The sequence below is a fragment of the Anser cygnoides genome, chromosome 12 (assembly GCF_040182565.1).
Source record: "Anser cygnoides isolate HZ-2024a breed goose chromosome 12, Taihu_goose_T2T_genome, whole genome shotgun sequence".
Lineage (NCBI taxonomy): Eukaryota > Metazoa > Chordata > Aves > Anseriformes > Anatidae > Anser > Anser cygnoides.
The window spans coordinates 1362248-1381512 of record NC_089884.1 but is presented as its reverse complement, the minus strand read 5'-3'; the positions used below and the strand labels follow the sequence as shown (position 1 = coordinate 1381512).

At 53.7% G+C, this 19265-nt stretch overlaps 1 protein-coding gene across 1 annotated transcript; it reads left to right on the top strand.

The window, feature by feature from the left end:
- The first annotated feature begins 74 nt into the window (after window positions 1-74).
- Window positions 75-18951, top strand: TCF25 (transcription factor 25). The gene is made up of 18 exons (XM_067004367.1): window positions 75-266; window positions 1160-1327; window positions 3225-3299; window positions 5308-5432; window positions 6972-7037; window positions 8154-8236; window positions 8800-8930; window positions 11050-11149; window positions 12360-12453; window positions 13519-13611; window positions 14258-14363; window positions 14781-14940; window positions 16002-16089; window positions 16647-16805; window positions 17272-17362; window positions 17690-17769; window positions 18400-18472; window positions 18706-18951. Exons 1-18 carry the CDS (start codon window positions 108-110, stop codon window positions 18865-18867), a joined length of 2013 nt encoding a protein of 670 aa, XP_066860468.1. The 5' UTR covers window positions 75-107; the 3' UTR covers window positions 18868-18951.
- The last annotated feature ends 314 nt before the right edge of the window (window positions 18952-19265 follow it).

Below are 19265 nucleotides of genomic sequence, written 5' to 3'. Positions count from 1 at the left end.
GTCCCGGGGGCGCGCACCGCGCCTGCGCGGGAACAGGGACAGGCTGGGAGGCGCGCGCGTGCGCATTGCGGGCGGCGCAGGCGCGGTGCGGCCCGGCCGGGGGCTCCATGTCGCGGCGGGCCCTGAGGCGGCTGCGGGGCGAGCAGCGGGGCCAGCAGGAGCCGGGCCTGGGCGAGCTGGGCCCGGCCGACGGCCCCGAGAGCGGGCAGCAGCGGCCGGAGGGGGTCGCTCGGGGCCGGAGCGGCGTCAGCAACCGCTTTGAGCTGGTGAGGGGCTGAGGGGGGGTCGGGGGGATATGGGGGGATATGGGGGGGGCGGGCGGGGGCCTGGAGGGACCGGGGGGGACCGGGAGGCGCTGACGGGGCTCGAGGAGGGAGAGGCCGGGGGGTGGCCGAGGGGACGGAGCTCTGGGGAGGGTGCTGGGGGGGCTGCGGGGAAGGAGCTGGGGGTGCTGGGGGGGGTGAGGGGGGTCCGGGAGGCCTGGGATGGAGGTGGGGGGGGCTGGGGGGGGAGATGGGGGAGCACAGGGGTGGGCTCGGGGCCGTGCGGCACCGGGGGGTCGGGGGGACACCGGTCTGGGGGCACGGGGCAGGGCTGTGCTGTGCTGGGGGAGCTGGGCTCAGCGCTGGGGCGCTCAGACAGCGGTGGCGGTTTTAGTTGGAGCACTGCTGCCCCCAGCCTGCCAGCCCTGTGGTGTCCCAGTGCTGGTGATCTGATGGCACCGGTGGCTCCCCGGGGTGACAGAGCCCAGTGTTTCCTCTCTGGGCACCTTGGCCAGCCCCAGCGCTTCCCTGAGGCTTGGTTGTGGGAGCATGCACAAGGCTGGCTTTGGAGCCTCTTGCAAGAGGCCAGATGGGCTGTGCACTGTGCTGTGTAGCAGGCACGTGGTCGTGGCCCTGTGCTCCCCTCTGGCTGGTCGGCAGGTGCTGGGCTGCCCCAGCTGGGTGCTGGGCTTTAAATGAGCGTCTGTGCCCGCTCTGTGTGCTGGAGAGGGCAGCTGGGAAGCTGAGCCCTGGTCTGCGCCTGCAGTGCTTTGCTCTGTCCTTTGCAGGTGTGAGTAGAACAGATGCCTGTGCAGTCTTGTCCTTGTGGGTGTGGGAGAGGGCAGAGCACGGCTTTGTGCCGCCTGCTGCTGCAGCTCGTTCTTCTGTTTGCACAGATCACCAGTGAAGAACCGGAGGATGACCTCCCATCCAAAGAGGAGCGGGCAGATACCAGGCTCAAAGAGCACAATGCGTCAGAGAGGAACGATGAAGAGTCCGTACCTGAGGAGACAGAAGGCGATGGGCAGAGGAACGGGGAAGAGGCAGACCGGCCGGACCAAACGGTAATGCTGCTGCAGGTACCTTGCAGTGACAGTTGTTGCCCCACAAGAAGCAGAGAGAAGGTGTCGCATATTCCTGCCTCCGCTCGAGCTGAGCGGCTTTGTTGGTGATAGACAAATGTGTTCCTTGTGTGTGGGCTTTGTCAGAGGCTGAGAACACGGGTGTCGGGGCAGGTGTGCTCATGGGGAGCCTAAAACTAAATTGTAAGTAGGTGCAAGTTAACGTCTGGTTAGAAGTGCAGGCTGTCTGTATTCACCCTGTTCACTAGCTGGTAGCTTGCTGAGCTCACGTGCCAGGTTTTTAGCTGGGGAGGTAGTGAGCCTGCACCCTAGAGCTCCTTCAGAGAGCAAGAGCAAGGTGCCTGCCTGCCTGCAGCTCCTGCTTGTCCCAGCCCCTGTGTGAGCACTGGCTGGAGGAGGATGAGCAGCATGGTGCTGAGGGCCGTGTCTAGGAGCCTGCAGGGTGCGCAGCATCTCTGCGTGGGGCCTGGGGGATATTTCATGGCTTCAGAGGGGAGGCTCCTATAATGTTTTCTCGAGGAAGACCTTGTGCAATGTTGTTGTGGGTGCTGGGGTTATATAGAGCACGTGGGAAGGAAAGCGCTGCTAGGATTCAGGAGCAGAGGTTGCTTCTCCGCACTCATTGTTGCACAATTAACATAGTGCTACGCTGTAGGTGGTGCTAGGCTCTTGGGTGAATGCTCAGTGAGCATTTGGTTTTGGGCAAATGATGTAAACACTTCCAAACAATAAACTAATCGTTGAACTTCTTTCTTTCCTGTAGTATTTTGTTGTCATTTTCTGTTAGGAGTTCCTCCCCTAGTCTGTATTGGCTCTTAATCATCTCCTCGTATGACAGGTGCAGAAATACATAAGGAAAAGGACATTTTAAGTAACAATCTGGCACTGCAAGTCTAGTCCGCATCTTACTGAAGGTGAGGGTAGGGGAAGTAAGAGGGAATCAGCGCCTTGGTCTCATCCGTTAGGACCCTGCTTGTGGTGCCTGCGTGCCGGGTGCCCGGCAGCGTGGCCGGAGCAGCGGGGCTGGTGCCCGCAGCCAGTCGGGTGGCTTGGGAGCGCGCTGGACGTGCTGTGTGAGCTTTGCTCAGCCCGTCCCCACGTGAGCAGCGGCTCCAGCGTGACCCTGACCCAGGGAATTTGCTGCGTAAACACTTGGAGCACACCTGGTGCTGCCTCCAGATCTTCCTGGGTGGAAACGTGGGAGCCCTCGGCACATGTGGAGCTGGACTGGGGCGGCGTGTGCCCCTGGCCCTGAGATGGGCTGGGGAGTTGTGGAGCAGTTCTGTAGTGCTGAAACTTGGGAGTGTTACCTGTGGAGGGCTGGCGACCCTGGGAAAGTGCATCTTAGCTCTGCGTGCCTTGAGAAAGAGCCAGCGTGGGTAGCAGTGTGCGTCTTGGGTTGGGGAATGCTGTGCAGCAGCCTGAGCCTCAGCAGCTGCATCTTAATTGAGAGGAGCCTGCATCACACGGTGCTTTCGGGCAGCTGTTGGTTTCTGTGGTAATCGGAGTGGCTGGTGAAACCATCTTGCTTACTAGAAAGACAGGAGTACAGTTTATTTTCTAGGGAGTAAAGGGAGGCTGAAACGTTTCTCCCAAACCTGGTGTATCTAAATTTTCTTGCCTGAGTGTGTAATCTTGGGCGTTAAAATGAAAGTGAGATGAGATTTAACCCTTGTGTTTTTAAACCTTTGGTGCTTGCTTTTATCTTCTGATTTTTTTAATTTCCACTTTCTGGCAGACTTGGAAGGATGAATATTGGTTTCATTTGGGGAACCTTCTGACATGCTGGTCCCTGTTGGAAATATGGTTCTTCCCCGTGGAGCCTGCCTTCCTGCAGTCGTTGGGTATGCTCTGACGGCCGTTTCGTTTATCTTTGCAGCCCGTGTTAAGTAACAAGCCACGAAAGAAAAAAAAGAAAAGGAAAACGAAGAAAGCTGCAGCAGGCGAGGCTCTGGTATGTCTGCTTTCCTCTGAGAGACGGTGGCCGTGCCGATTCCTGCCTTGGGGCTGACAAAGCGGTGACACTGGTAGTGGCAGAAAAGATCTTGAGGCAAAAATGCTCCATCTTGTGCTGTACTCATTTAAAGTCATCAAAGGGCAACAACAGCTTTAGACTGCGGTCCTTTAAGCGACCGGGACTAGCGCAGCTCTGCTGCAGACGGCGAGAGCTGAAATCCTCACAGCAGCGTCTCCTTTCATCTCTGCTTTGAGGCTCTGCACAGGAGGGGGTACTGCAGGACCTGTGAGGATTTCTGCGTTTTCATATTTCCTTTGCCCTACTTAGGGAGCTCTGCAGAGCTCTACGAAGCTCCTGCTGCCGGCAGTGATTCGCGTTTACCTTTGCCTGCTTCTCCGCGCGCCTTCTCTGTAGCTTGCCATCGTACAGCTAAATGCTGACAAGAGCACCCGCTAGTGCCGAGAGCGTTACCAGCAAACGCCTGGCCAAGTGCCCTTCCAGAGGGATGTGCTCCTGTCTTCCCAGGGGTGAAGGGAACGAGGGGACAGTGATTCTCTTTGACTAGGTAGTCTACTCCTAAGTAAGCGTGCTTCAAGAGGAGGGAGAACTTTATCCAGCATCTGTGCGTGTTGTGGATAAAGCTTGGAGATAAATGGCCAAACTTGAATCTTTTATCTGTATCAGTCTGTTACGCTTGGATACTTTCACTGCTTGAGATAGGCTAGGAAGACATTTAATAAAGACTTAATAATAATAACTTATGAAATATATTTAAATATCTAAATATATCTAAAAATATATCTAAATAATAATTTAGACTTCATTTAATAAAAATGAAGTTCAAGTGAGGAACTTTTTTTTTTTTTGCTAAAGCTTTTAAAGTCTTAACTCGGGGGAGACCCGTGGCTAAACACAGCAGGCCACGGTGTGCTGTAGTGCTGGGCAGGCTGTTGTGAGCGTGCCTCCCAGGGAGGTGCGGGCTGGCTGCTGCCTCCCCAGGAGTTCAGCTGGGGACGTGGGGGTGAGTCACTAAGGCAGAGAACCCCATCAGAGGGCCTGCTTCCTCCCCAGCCCAAGGATAATGAGCGAGAGGGTGACATCTGCCAGCCCTAAGCTCTAGGGAGACTTAATTCCTAGATCAAACCAGGCAGTTTGATTCACCAACTGGTGGTAATGCTACCTTTGTTTGATTGCTAAAAACGCAGAGCATTATAAACTTTTCATGTGTCCGCTCCACGCAGCGTAGCTGTATTTAGTTAAAAAGGCAACCTTGGGATGTTATTTGGGTGGTGTGAATGGGATTCCGCCTTCCGCCCACGTGCATCGTGAGGAGGATGTGAAATGGCCACTTAGAAACGCATCACTTGCTATTTGTGGGGAAAATTGAGGGAAATCGGGGTAAAAGTGTTATCCAGCAGCACAAGTTCAACAATTGTGTATATTCTTCTGGTTGTTAGAAGACTGGAAGGTGACTGTGCAGTACATCAGAGCTGGGTTACAAACATGCACATGTTTGCTGTCGTATCACAAGGATCACAGCAATAAATTAGGGTTTTCATGGAAAGCAGACAGTGAAGGCTGATTATTTAAGTCTTTACCATTAAAATCTGCACCCCAGCTTTTCACGATATTTTAGGAAGTTAGGGTGCAGGAAATAAACCAGACAAAGCACAGCAAATGCTTGGTGGCAGGGGGCAGACCAGAGACCAGACACACGAACTTGTGAGCCCTGTGCTAGAAAAGACCACTGTGGCTGGCTCGTTTGGGCTCAGAGCACGAGGCCAGCAGCAAGCCTGCCTGCTCTTTCTAGTGCCAGATATATTCAGTATGAGAGTACGTGTGCTCCCGAGGTGGGGTAGCAGCAGGGGGAATAGTGGGGCCGCACCAGTCACACACAGCGTGGAGTTTGGGGTGAGCCAGAGGGCCTGGAGGCAGCTGGGCGACCCTGTGCCTACATGACGTGTCCTGTAATTACTGCCTTATCTCCGCATGTGCCTGTCTTAAGGAAGACAATGACCTGGAAGACATCGACAGCTTACTGGAGAAGATTGAGGATACCAACGGGATACTGCAAGAGACCCAGAGTGGAGTAATTGCTGAGAGCAGGCCTCTGCTCTACGTAGAGCACAGGTAGTGCTTGTTTTCCTTCCTGACTTTGGGTGTGACAGAGGTATTTGTGCCCTGAGGAAGGGAAAGGGGAGCCTGTGTAATCTGTAACCCCAGGATCTTACTCGAAAGGGGCTATGTTCTACACAGCTCCACTTCTAACCATAGCTCTTAAAGCTGTGTTCAGTTTTTCAGTATTCTCTAGAACTTGGAACTGGTATTCTCTACTGTCCCCTGGTTTGAGTGGACGTCTGGACCAGGCCGACCTCCAGAGGTGCCTTCCAGACTAAAATGTTTGGTAACTGTCAAAACATCTCCGCAGAGCTGCTGAGAGCCACAGCACGTAAAGCTTTGAAACCAGCCTAGCTTGGCCACTTGACTGGCTGCGTTCAGGTTGGGTGCTGCAAGCAGCCCGCTCCAGTACAGCAAGTGCTGTGCTCCAAGGAAGGCTAAACACTACCAGCAGCTGATTTCACCAGGAAAGCTAATTAGACTCATCTAACCTTCCCCCATGTGACCATCAACAAAGTGGACTAAGTGCTAAGCACATCTAAGAGCTGGGGGATGAATTGGCCTCACACTAGACGTCTGTAACATCTAAGCCTGTGTCACGCTGTGAAACTTGTCACGGATGGGCCAGCTGCTGTGTCCCGCGTGATTCAGAGCCCTGGGCTGGTGCAGATACTGGCAGATTCTGTTTCTGTAGGAAAAAGAAAGCATTTTAACTGGCAGGGTGGAACAATTTACCACTCAGGTTTTGAAGCCTGAAAACACTGCATCAAACAGAGTGGGCGCTCTTTACTAGTTTAGCTTGTTCAGAGACATTGCAGTAAAGGGAGAAATGTTTGTTTACCTACAGATGTTTTCAGGCTTCAGTGACTTCTCTGGTCAGGTGAGCGTTATTCAGACACCTTTGAGAGCTGGATAACCTCCAAGTGCGTGAGGGTTGGCGGTGCTGGATGTCAGCTTCCCACTCCCTCTCTTCAATTCCTGCTCACTGGATGGCAGAGAGAAACCTCTCCTAAATACGCCTCCCTTCTCTGGGCCAAATGTTAGATCAAGAAAACTGTAGGTGTTGTCGTGCTTTGATATAAGATGTTTGTATTAAAAGAATGTATTTTAAGCCTTGCCAGCCTCCCTGCAGTGGTTAGGGTGCTTGCCCTGAATTGCGGACCGCCACTGCTAGATTCAGCAGAGGGCACCTCGTGTTTTCCAGGCACAAAATACCCTGAGCAAGCAGAGGCAGTCCCTGGGAGTATCCAGGCAAGGGCCCAGGCTGCCCTGGAGAGGGCAGCAGCAGTATTCCCCAGCTCATGGTCCTTGGAGCCGAGCACAAAAGAAGTGTGTGTCTGATTGAAGAGGCGTTTGGATGCCTCCTGTTCTGGCCAGTGACCAGGTTCCTCCTGGTGTGTTGTGTCAGACTGGTGGTGTGTGTGTGTGACAGTTCAGGGGTTTGAGCAGGGACAGTTCATTGTACAGAATGCTTGGCATTGATGAAAAGGACAAGAGTGCAAGACTTTGTTTAACCTTTTTTAAATTTTTGTCTTGTTTCAACCTTCTCAGAAACTTGAATCCAGAGAATGAGTTGAAGAGATACTTCGGGGCTCGTGCTGTTCTTGGTGATCAGAGGTTGGTCCAAAATGTAATAGTAAACCCTTTGAAAGTCTGAGCTGGGGTGTCCGTCCTTCCCCTGGCACTGCTTACTGAGCCCCCGGTGCTATGCCTGTGCCGGGAACCCAGGGCACCCCAATGTGATCAGGGCATCTTCAGATTTCTTCAGATTATACCTACTACTTCCTTTTCCTCCTGTTGATTTCCCGCCCCCTCTTCCCTGCCAAATGCCCTTCTAAAATCCTTTTGCTCAAATTCTTAGGCTATTGACTCTTAGTTGTTTTTTTTTCCTCCAACATTTATGGTTGTTACTATCCTGAAGTCTCTGTCTTACAGAATGGACCCTGAATATTTTCCAGGCAGTCTCATGTATTTGCTTACAGGGGCTCAGGGAACCAGCTGCTGCTTAGGTGTAAATCTCTGTGCAGTTACCCACTGCACTGTCATCAGCTATCCAGAAAATCCTTGCTTTCAGGAGCTGGTTGGAAAATGTGCACATAAGAAGGGTATAAGCTCGGGGCAGTGATGGTGGAAGGGGCAACCCCTGAGAGAGTCTGTGAAAGAATTACGCTCCGTCAAGGAGAGGTTAAAACAAAAGGTGGTGTTTAGTGCTTGAGGAAAAGAAACAGTCACATCTCCTTACTCAGGAACTTCGTTAGAGTAGCTGTGACTTCCGAATTCCTCTTGCCCTGAACCAATACATTGGTTGCACTTAGGAGTACAGCTTAAACTGAGTCAGTGCTTAAAGGCCCTGCTGGGAAGAGAGAGATGAGTCAGAGGGATGTGGGGCTCTCTTAATTGGGCCTGGGAACGTGTTTGAAGCAAACAGGCAGCTGAGAACTTGGCAGGAATGAAAACAGGGAAAGAAGCTATTGCAGTGGAAATGCTGGAGGCACTGGCTGGCCCAAAGAGGAACGGTTAAAGTGAGGAAGAGCCAGAGTGAAGGTATGTTGTGTCTCGAAGGCAAGCAGGTTAAAGCTCTGGGCAAAAGCTCTGTGGCAGGGCTGCAGCTGGGGAAGAAGCTGGATCTCTTTTTTCCCCAAATGATCTTTTTTTTTTCTTTCTGGCAGTTTTTAGCCCTCCTTATTCTGCTAGTGCAGGAAAGCTGTGACCTGTTGTGTTTTTTTCCCTCAGGCCAAGGCAAAGGCAGCGCCAGTACGTCCGCAGCACGTGGCTGACGGTTCCCAAGAACACCTGGCCACGTTACAGCAAAACAGGTGAGGCTTTCAGTGCTGCTTCCCAAAACGCTGCGCTGCTGCTGGCTGACCGAGACCGTCGGTCTCGTGCCTGTGTGGCTGCTCCTACTAGCCTGGCTCTCCTGGAACCTCAGTGCCCAGGAGCTGGAGCAGCTTTCATCAGCTGCCAGGCCAAGGCTTCGCATGGGCTGAGGTAGAAAGGGAACTGCTCGTCAGCTGGTGATGGAAAAGGCCTCCTTTCTCAACAAGGAGGACCCTTTTTGTTGTGTCTTAGTATTTGAGTTCTCTTCTCCCCTTATTGGAGGTAGCAGGTGATGTGTGCTTCCCTTCTTACAAAAGCCTTGCTGGACTGTGAGAAGATATCCATAGGGAGAGCAAGTCGCCTGTGCTTCTCGAGTGGGTTTCGGACATTGATTCATGGGAGGAGGGGAAGGGGTGAAATTCCGTGGGAGTTTCTGAACACACATCTGGCTTTGGAGCCAACAATGCGTACAGTCTTCCCGTGCTACAAGAAATCAGAAGAGTTTCAGCTGCTCACGCTCACAGGCTCACGGACCCATGTCTCTCTCCCATGTGCTCTCCAGGTATTGCCATGCAGCTGGTAGAGACCAGGAGGGGGGTGCAATACTTCACATTCGAGCACCACCGTGAGTACCAGCAAGTGCAGTTCAAGTTCCTGGATGCCGTGGAGTCCATGGACCCCAACAACATTGTGGTATGTTGTGAAATCGGGTTGTTCATGCTGTTATGTCCTGCTTTCCTGCAACGGGGGAGCAGGGTGATGTGCTCTAGTGCTTATCTTCTGTCAGCCCCGTCTGAGCGGGGTGAGGCAGCATTGCTTGCTGAGCTCTGCTTTCGCCTCATAAACGAGAAAGTGACCGGCTCGGTGAGAATGAGGTCCAGTCCCCGGTGGCCGAGCCTGGATTGTGCTGCTTGGAGCATGCCAGGTAGCTGGCAGAGGAGCCTGCAGGAACTGGCCGTTGGCTGAAGGAGTAGGAATAAAGCTCCCTTGTCTCCTCTCTTCAGCTGGGAAAGGGAAAATATTGTACAAGCCCATTTTTAGATGGGACTCTAAAGCAACAGTTTTTCTATTTATAAACCCTTGCATGGGTGAAAAAAAGTATGTTTTCCTGGTATTGCAGTAAAACAAGTCTTTGTGCTGAAGTTCTTCATGCATGTTCAAGCTCATTAAAGTCTGTGGTAACGCTTAGAGTTTCTAATGATAAGCAACAGAAAAATTTCTCTGCACCCTTCTGGACCATAACCGAGGTATTTTTGCTCTGGAAACTGGCCACGTGAAGGCAAATACATGCCCTGGCAAAGTTTCTGAGAGGCCACTGTCTCTTGAAGATAAGGCCCTTAAAGAGGCCAGTGTTTAGTTCCTTCTGCTTTCCCACCCTCTGCTCGTAGCCACTGCTCTCTGCAGCTCATCAGTTCTGCTTGCTAAGGGATTCACAGTAAAAGATGCAAAGTAGTTGCTGGTCAAGTTTTAGTGGATTAAGAGCATTTTTCCCCTCTCACTATGACCCCAGGTGCTCCATATTTTCCAAAATGAAGGACTAGAAAGGAACTTACAGAAGCCAAGGAGAGGGAAAAATGTCAGACAAAAGGCACCAACCAAGGCACAGGCACCGGGCTGGGACAGCCATGGGTGCGAAGGCTTTACCCTGTAGGTGGGAACGTTGGCCACCACCCTGCAGACGTACCACTTCTGAGCCTTTGAAGCTGTACCTTATTTTTAATTCCGGGAGAAACTTGAGGAGATTTGCAGCAGCTTCAGTATTTTCATATTGAAGTTGAGATGTACTTAGAGAAAGTAGTCCGTTTATAATTACTGAATGCTGAGCTCTTTGCGGTGTGGTTACACTTGTACTCAGAAGCTTGGAAATCTTTTTTTTTTTTTTTCTGTCCATTCCAATTCAGGAGCTGGGTCCTGGGATTGTAATAGGTGTGTGAAATTATCCTCGCGGTGCCCAGAGAAAGCAAAAGCCTGATCGAATGTTCAGACCCTTTTTTGAAAGGGCTGGAGAAGGAAACAAAAATGTCACTTAGGCCTTTTGTCTGCACCTTGGATATCGTGCGCAGTGCTGTGCCCTCCGCCTCCAAAAGGATGCGGTGGAGCTGGGAGCGACTCAGAGGAGGACGGCAGAGATGAGCAAAGGCCTGGCACAGCCTCTGTGCTGGAACTGCCAGCTTGGCTGGGACAGCGCTGGGAGAGGCACCTGGGGGAGCCGTGACTGAGGTCTGGGAGGGGGAGAGAGCTGCTCCCTGTGCCTTCCAACACGGGGTGAAGCCGGCAGGTTCAGGCTAAAGGAGGCTCTTTGTGTTGTGGCTTTATGCTGTGGCTGTCTGTGTCACAGAGCTGGGTGCTGGGAAGTTACCTGGTCAGTGAGTGAACAAATTCCCGGTTAATTAAGGGCTATTAATATAAGGTGGTGTCCTTGACAGTGGGGGTCCCTGACCCCCTGTAGGATGGAAGTTTAGAGTATGCTGGGAGTCAACACTTTCCGCCTTTCCCAGACGTCTGCTTTTGAAGGTATGGCAAGTTGGACCTCTTAAGTGTATGACTGTCCTTATGTTCTTTTAATCCCTGTTTTTAGCCTTTCACATGAGGTGCATCTCAGCCTTGCATTACAGTCTTAGCATTGTTTCTGATGGTGTGGGACAGGATTGCTTCACATTCAGACCCAGGGGCAAGAACAGCCCCTGTCTCTTATGTGCTGTGTCAGGACATTTGTCTTCCTGCCGTGCTTACGGAGCTTGCCTTGTAGGCAAAGTGCACAAGAAACCAGTGATTCGTGCCATCGTGTAATCAAGCTCATGCTCTTCTGTAGCTGCTCCTTCAGATGAACCCGTACCACGTGGACTCCCTTCTGCAGCTCAGCGATGTCTGCCGGATGCAAGAGGATCAGGAGATGGCCCGTGACCTGATAGGTAAGTGCTAAGGTGGGGAGCGGACGTGCTGGGAGGCTGCCACGATGCCCTGCCAGCATCGGCCCCTCTTGGCTGGCCAGAGCTGGTGAGAGCTTGCGAAGGGTGCGCATGGAAAACACCGGCCTGAACACCCAGCAGGGGCTGCGGAGCAGCGTGGCATCGCACCGCAGGGCAAGGCTTTGCCCAGGTGCTGGAGGGGAAAGGAAGGAAGAGGCGCTGCTGTGGCACCAGTCTGCAGACGTGCACACGTACCCAGTGCTGAGCAAGTCCCTGCTGAAAATCACAGCTGAGCAGTTGCTGTGAATTAGCAATCAAAGGCTTCTGGTTTGGTTTTGTTTTTATTTCAGCAAAGGAGCAGCAAACCAGAAGGGTTTGTTTGGCTCCGTGTTTGTGACTTTGCGGCCACGAGCACTCGGCCTCGTGTTACCCTTCAGGCTTGCAGCTTTTGCTGGAGCCTTTTGAGCAGAGCTGGACGTGCTTGTCTGCGGCAAAGCACATTAGCTTTCACCTTTAAAAAGAATGAAAGGATTGTCTGGACACGATGGGTGTCATCTGTAGGACATCCCTTGCAGGAGAAGGGTCTGATTTAGCAGCTACCCCATACTGCAGTGCAAGGGGACGCTCCAGGAAGCCCACCCCATCCGCAGGGAGCGTGTGTGGCTCTCCAGGCCAGCTGGCTTTGCCTTCCTGTGACCAGCATGCCGCGTGTCAGGCTCTTCTTCAAGCGCTGCAGGCTGGCGTGGTGGGTAGGAGGCATCCTGGGAGATATCCGTCCCTCAGCCTGCCGGGAGTCTGAGATGAGCTGTTTGGTAACAGGGACATGTGCTCCTCAGCATGGTAGGAGGGGTCAGGGGCTAAGTGAGGACAGGATCTTTGGCTCGCACACGTGAGGACAGTTGTGGCAGAGGCAGCTGTGCCAGCCTCAGTCCCAGGCTTCTTCCAGCAGAGTTGCTTTTTGCAGCCACAGCTTGATCTAATGCCTGCAAATGGGAGCAGGGCTCGATTGCCTGGGTATCTGCTGGGACCGCGTACTCGGAAGTAGCTTTGCACCTGTCTAGGGTGTGAATAAGCTTTTTTCATGGCCTGTGGGTACCAGAGCTCTCACTTATCAGTGTTTTCTTGGCCAAACTGCCCCCCATTTTGTGAACGCTGGGAAAGCCTGTGGTGTGGGGATGATGATGTGCCCTGATGGTGTCCGTGCTGTCTGCAGAGCGGGTGCTGTACAGCCTGGAGTGCGCCTTCCACCCCGTCTTCAGCCTCACCAGCGGGAGCTGCAGGCTGGACTACCGGCGGCCGGAGAACAGGTAGGTGGCCGCCTGCCTCCTGCACACCAGCCCGAGGGCACCTGCGGCATCCGCTGGCCTACTTTGGGCACGGAGACCCAGATTCACCACCTCTGCTGCACCAGCCAGTCCTGCAGATGGTGGTGGCTGGGGACCTTGAACGACCCTTTCTGTCAGAACAAGCTTTGCTGCTCTGCAATCAATGGCAACGGCCCTTAACGAGGCGAGAGCAGGCAGTGCTCGTGAGGGGGCACTGGGGTACCAGCAGCCCTTGTTCTGCCAGGTCACTTGTACTGAAATAGACTAAGGTGTTTTTGCAAAGTGTCTTCTTTCCCAAGGGATTTGCTATTGGAGCATTACCTGTTTCTCCCTGTCACATCCCTCTTGTACAATTAGTTTCCGTTAGCCCAAAGCAGCACTTATTTTTGTCATAAAAATCTTGATGGTGTGTTTAAGTCTGTGCTTGGTCACTTGTGTACTGTGTGCTCAGCTGCTCTTCCCAGCGCTTGCACTCTTCGAGGCCTGGCTGCTTATGTAATATTGACAGCTCTGCAGCTGCAGGGAAAGGTGACTTTATTCTGGGAATTTTCCAGTCAGCTGACCCAAGTAATCTCTCCCAAATTGCTCTACCTGGAGATTGCTCAGGTTTCCAGCGCCCACTCGCTGACAGACTTTGTGCTGTCCGTGACCTGAGCGCTGTGATCTGTATCTCACCCAATTTGGATGTTAGTCCCACCCCAAACATGTCACACGCGCTGCGTCACCGTCCTCGTGCAGTGCTGGGACAGTGGCAGAGGCACAGCTGTGCTAAGCCCGCAGGATGCGGACCTCAGGGATTTCCTTGTTGTTGTTGTCCTGAGTCGTTAGCCCTGGGTTGTGTGTGCAAAAGGGGAGCGGAGGTGGAATGGGCCATGGGTTTGCTGTCCCTATGCTTGCACAAAGGTAGCAAGAGTAAAAAAAAAATAATAATAATAGTAACAAACAAGACACAATGAAGATTTGGGCTGATTTGGAGTCCCCACTCTTGAATGAAACGTGCTGCTCTCCCAGCCTGGCTTCTAAAACCCGTTTCTGCTCTCCACACAGGGCTTTCTACCTGGCTCTCTTCAAACACCTGATCTTCCTGGAGAAGAGGGGCTGTCCCCGGACAGCTCTGGAGTTCTGCAAGCTGATTCTGAGGTAGGTGCCCCATGGAGGGCTGCGCCCCCTCTCCTACAGCTGGGAGTCGTGGTGCCCACGGGGAATATGCTTTGAGCAACACATGTAACCCTCGTATGCCCAGGCTGGACAGAAAATATTGGAGGAGGTATGATACTGTTCCCAGCCTCAGGAAGGGCTTGTTGCCACTCCTTAAGGATGCAGTCCCACAGGTTAGTTTTGGGCATGTGCTCTTATCTGTATCCTGCTTTGAAGAGAGAGGTGATTGTTTAGGAGGAGGCTTAATCAGCTGGAACCTGATTGTCCCTTGCTTTTGGCTACCTAGCTGTGGGCCTGGCTGATAATTACAGCAGAGCCTGGAGTCTCTGTGGAGCAGATGCACAGCAGCAGCTTCAGCCTGCTTGGTTTGTGTGGCCATTGATCTTCCTCCCGTGTGGCCTCGTGGCAGGCCCGTCACCCCTCTGCAGGGAGTGGAATGGGTGAGGTGTCACACCCCTCTCCCAGCTGTGTGGGGCTATTTGTGTCCCCATTATCTCCGCTTGCTGAGTCATGGCATGACTCTGAGTGCTAGTGGGAAAGTCTTGTTTGACTTAGAAATTGGGGCAGGCACTTCAGCTTTTGTGACGCTTATTTTGGTTCCTCTTGTTGTGCTCGCCTCCCTCTGAAGCCTTGATCCAGAGAACGACCCGCTGTGCGTGCTGCTGATGATTGATTTTCTGTCCCTCCGAGCTAGAGAGTACACCTTCCTGACACGCATGTTCCAGGAGTGGGAGGTGAGTTGCCAGCAGGCCACACCGGCGAGGGGTGAGGCAGAGCTCAGGGACACCTTGCTCCTGGGGCTCTCCCCACCCAGCTGGGCTGGAGGGTGGCAGCTGTGCCACAGATCGTGGGGCTTCTGTAACTGGCTCAGCCCTTTTGGGGACTGTCTCATGGGCAGGCTGGCATCTGGAGATTGTCAGAACAACCCATGGAGGCTGAGGTGTTCAGTGTTAGGTCCTGTTGCAATCCTGGTACCCTACAAACAATTATATAAACTCAGAGTTGCTTACTCAGTTGTAGGGGCACCAAGCCAGCAGCTGGAAAGTAACAGAATCTACCAAGCAATAAACCCCTCCCTGTGTGCAGCCCAGCCACGTTGAGATCACCGCATAGCATCGCTTCTCGATAAATCTCTCTCTCTGATCCTGCAGAGTCACCGGAATTTGTCCCAGCTCCCCAATTTTGCCTTCTCAGTGCCGTTGGCCTATTTCTTCCTGAGCCAGCAGGAGGAGCGCTCGGAGCTGGAGTTAAGCCAAGCCCGGGAGAGAGCTGCCCGGCTCATCCAGCTTGCGCTGATCATGTTCCCAAGCGGTAAGTCTGTCCCCACCGGTAAGTCCGTCCCCGCAGGCTTTGTCGCTCTCTTCATCTGTGAGAGCGAACGCCGGATTCCAAGTAGTCAAATGCAGAAGCAGCAGTTTGCCTACGGGCTGCGAACGGCGTTGGCCTCCGTCCATGTGGGACAGGAGCACTGACTCAGAGGGGTGACACAGCTCCGCCGGCCCGCAGCAGGTTGGCTGCTGCAGCCCACGCTGAACCCACCGCCAGGGCTCAGCCTGCCCTGCACCATGGCAGGGCCAGGGAGAGAGCGATGGAACCAGGGTGGGTACGGAGAGCCATGGGTCCTCCGCGTGTTGGGAGGAGATCAGGAACTGTGCTCTGTGCTGCTCGTCCTCCTCTTTGGCCCTTCACTGAAGAGAGTCACGGGCGTGCAGGCTGGGGGAGGGTGAGAACTGAGTTCTTGGAGCGGGAACATGTTTTACCCTGGGGTTGCCCACAACAGACAACTAGTCTCTCTTAGCTTTCTCTCCAAGGCACTGCTCTGCTTTAGATGTCCTTTCTACGGGTGCCCATCACTCTTGCTTTTATCTGTTTGGTGCTCATGTTCCTGAAAGGAGATACACAGCCCCTCCAGGCCCAGAGGGGACACAGAATGCCAAGGAGGGTGTGTCTTTTAAAGCCAGGAATAACCAGCTTTTGAACAGAGGTTTAGTTTGTGTTGGTTGAAACCATGTTTTTTGCTGCTTGTCACGGTGACTGAAATAAAACCTTTGTTCAAGTTCAAAGGCCAACAGCATTAAGTGCATGAAATTGCACCTTATGTTACTGAGGGGAAAAAAAAATGTTCTTTTTTGTTTACTGTGGATCTGTTTCCATCATCCATCCAGAGATCAAAACACTGCATAACCTCCAGCCGTGAAGCTGGCAGCATCTTTGCATCCTCCTTGCGTTGGTTCTTGTTCAGCGCCCCGGCCTGGTGGGGTGCTTGGCCCCAGGGATGGGGCTGTCTCCCCGCAGCCCTGGCGGTGGTGACTGACCGCTCCCATGGCGCTTCTCAGCAGGCTGAAAGCGAGCTGTGTGACTTTCTCCTGCAGTTCTTATGCCGCTGTTGGATCACTGCAGTGTGCAGCCTGATGCCAGGGTCGCCTCCCATTCCTTTTTTGGGCTGAATGCTCAGATAAGGTAAGACCTGGAGATGTTCTCAGTAAGAGAAGGAATCGATTGTCCTGGTATTGGCGATTTTGCTTGCTCAGGCAGTTAATGGAGTTAAAAAGCTGTAGAGGACAATATTTGCTTTTCGTGCTGAGAGGCTGTTAGATGAATTGATAATGGATTCCCGTAAAGGCTACCAGATAACTCTAATAGGCCCGCCTCACCTTAATGCGGATGGGTCAGAAGTTCATACTGCAGCTTGTCGGTACATGTAGTCAGAGCGATGCTTTCAGGGCAGGCTGTCTCCTGCCAGTCTGGATTTCCCTGACACGTGGTCCTCCTGAGCACGTGAATGGTCTCCCCCTCGGGTAAAGGCAGAGCAACTTTCATCTCATGGCTCTGCTTATCCCAAAAGTAGGAGGAGGCAGAAAAACTGGTGAAGGTAGTTGTAAACAGCAGAGCTGGGAGCCTGCGATCCCTCTCTGTGTTCTCACGCTGAAGCATGATGCAGAGACGAGCTCTTTCGAGACAGCATGGGGACCTGCAGGCAGGAGGAGAGTGCCCTGAATAACAACTGTGTCCTTTAGCCAGCCTCCCGCCTTGAACCAGCTGACGTCTCTCTACGTGGGAAGGACTCACTCCCTGTGGAAGGACCCAGCTGTCATGGCTTGGCTGGAGACAAACGTCCACGAGGTGTTACGCATGGTAGACACCAGAGACCCGCTGGTGGAGGAGTCTGAGCTCAAGTGAGTGCAGCAGGCAGAGGTGACGGGCTCTCATAAGGGATCTGGGTGCTGAAACACGGGGACAGGTCAGGCTGGGGGGCTCAGCAGACGAGAGAGCAGCTCTGTCCTGGGCAGCAGTGACGTTGGGGCTTGTTCAAAGTGCTTAGAGACACTTTCCATCTCTGAGCAGTGGGAGAGGGAGGCGTTAGTTCTTCTCTTAAACTGGTGTTAGTTTGCTCTGCTGACTTGCAGAGGTAAGAGGCTGGTGAGTGAGCTGTGCAGTGTCCCTGAGCTGCTCTGCTCTTCCGTCTGGAGGTTGGCAGCTGCCAAGTGAGCTTGGCTTCACCTTTGGCCAGCTCAGTCTGACCTGGTGGGTCCCGGCAGAGCCAGGGATGAAGCTGACGTTGCACCTAGAGAAGTGGAGATGAAACGCTGGCTGTGCTGAGGTGTGCTCGGTGCCATCAGCTGTTCCCGCTCCCTGCTTTAGGAGGAAGATGAGATACCAGAGTGCCCCCAGGAATATCTACCGGCATGTCATCCTCTCGGAGATGAAGGAGGCCACGGCAGCTCTGCCTCTGGTGAGGGCCCCCTGGGGGTGCAGATGGTGCTGCTGTCTGCGGAGTGGTGGCACTTGTGTCCTTACTACGCGTGCAGATGTTGGGCATGTCTCAAACCACAGCCACCAAAAAGGAAACATCTGCATGACCTCGAAGCATCCTCCCTCTGCGTACAGCTTCCTGAGTGTCCTCAGGATAAGGCGCGCAGCGGCGTGTGCGGGCAGGCTGGGCTGTGGCTGCTGCTTTTCCCAAGACCAAGGCCTGCCCAGCAGGTCCAGCCATCTCCATGCCTTGGTGTTTGTCGCTGGTGGTGCGCAGCCTTCACCTCTCTCTTCTTCCCCTCTGCAGGAGGTGACATCGCAGCCTGTGATGGGGTTTGACCCCCTTCCTCCTCTGGACTCCATCATCTCCTACACTAGACCAGAAAGGTACCTTCTCTGCCCCTGTGCCGGCGCAGCTCGCCTCCTCCCAGCATCGACACCTGGCTGCCTCGGCCGGGGTGCACGTGGGTGCTCAGCACTGGCATCCTCCTCCCTCCGAGGGAGAGCAGCCTGGCTTGGGCGCTCGCCAGCAGGCTGAGCGAACAGGCAGGGCTGGTCCTGCTGCCTCTGCGTGGGGCTGGTGGTGGCCATCGCAGGCAGCAGCTCGTCACAGCTGTGGAGGCAAAGCCTGTTTGGAAAAAAACAAACAAACAAAAAAACCCCTTTGTTTCTTAACTGAGGTGGGTTGGGGTAAACACGGATACGATCGCAGCTGTCTGTGGTTGCAAGGACTGTTCAGGTGAGGCTCATACGTGTCTCACACGCTGGCCCAGGTCAGAGGACACAGGGCAATGCTTTTAATGGTTGTTTTGCCCAGGGGCTGGCTAGCTGCTGGCTGCCTGGGGTAAGAAATGCTCATGAATTCCCCAGTACCTCGCTTTGGGAGAGTCTGACTGGCTCAGGGAGGGGCCGTGCTTTGTGGTTACCAGCTCCTCTGCCCTGTCTCAGCCCGGGTGAGCACTGGCAGGTCAAGCACAAGCTACCCCTTAATCGTGGTGTGCAACTTGTGTCTTTCAGAACGAACCATCCATCCAACGAAAGCACTTTATCTCTCTTCTTCCGATCACTGTTGCCAAATTTTAACTTGCAGGTATGTGCAGTCAGCTGCTGCAGGCGAATCGGAGCGCACTTTTGCTTTCAGTACACAAGTTTCTACTGCACAGTGTTTCTGCAAAGGGAGTGGCTCTTGGCATATGCAGTGTGTAAACGTCAGGTTGCAGAACAGCCTGATGCTTTTTGGCAGGCGGCATTGTCTGTGTCCCTGCCTGCTGCGGCCAGGCAGCGAGCTCCCTGCCGGGGTCCTCCAGCTCTGCTCTCTTGCAGGGGGACATCAGGCACGATGGAGACGACGAGGCGGGAGCAGCGCAGGACCTCAACCAGGGGGTGAACAGGCTCATGGCAGCCATGCGGGACATGCTGGCGAACATCCAGTTTCAGGAACCCCCCCGAGACGACAATCCTGAAGGCGACGGGGACTGGGACTGAGCTGAGAGCACGCGTCTCCCACCCTGACCCTGTGTTAATTGTACCCCAACCCTGTCCCACTCCAATAAAGTCATAGAAACCAGACGTGCTGGCTGTCATTGTGGGGAAAGGGCTGCATCGAGCGGAGGCTGCTGCTGCGTGAGGCTGAGCGCTGTCTTAAAAGGGCAGGGCTAATAATCTGCAGCAGCTTAGGCCCCTTCTGGGCCCCTGCAAACACAGTTAATGCCCAATTCCCCGGGCTCTCTCTTCTCATGCCCCGTGCTTAATGGTCGTAGCCTTTTCTTCCTGCTGTCTCCTTGTCCTTTGTGCTTCCTCCAGGCTGAAGGCGCCTTCCCTGCGGCGGGGTGGGGGCGGCTGCCCTGCAAGCTCCCTCGGGGCCGGGAGGGACTGGGCTGTGT

Coding starts and splice junctions, on each gene's coding strand:
- TCF25 (XM_067004367.1), top strand. CDS start 108: ATGTCGCGGCGGGCCCTGAGGCGGCTGCGGGGCGAGCAGCGGGGCCAG. Junction 14,364..14,780: donor GCATGTTCCAGGAGTGGGAG/GTGAGTTGCCAG, acceptor CTGATCCTGCAG/AGTCACCGGAATTTGTCCCA. Junction 16,090..16,646: donor GGGCTGAATGCTCAGATAAG/GTAAGACCTGGA, acceptor TGTGTCCTTTAG/CCAGCCTCCCGCCTTGAACC.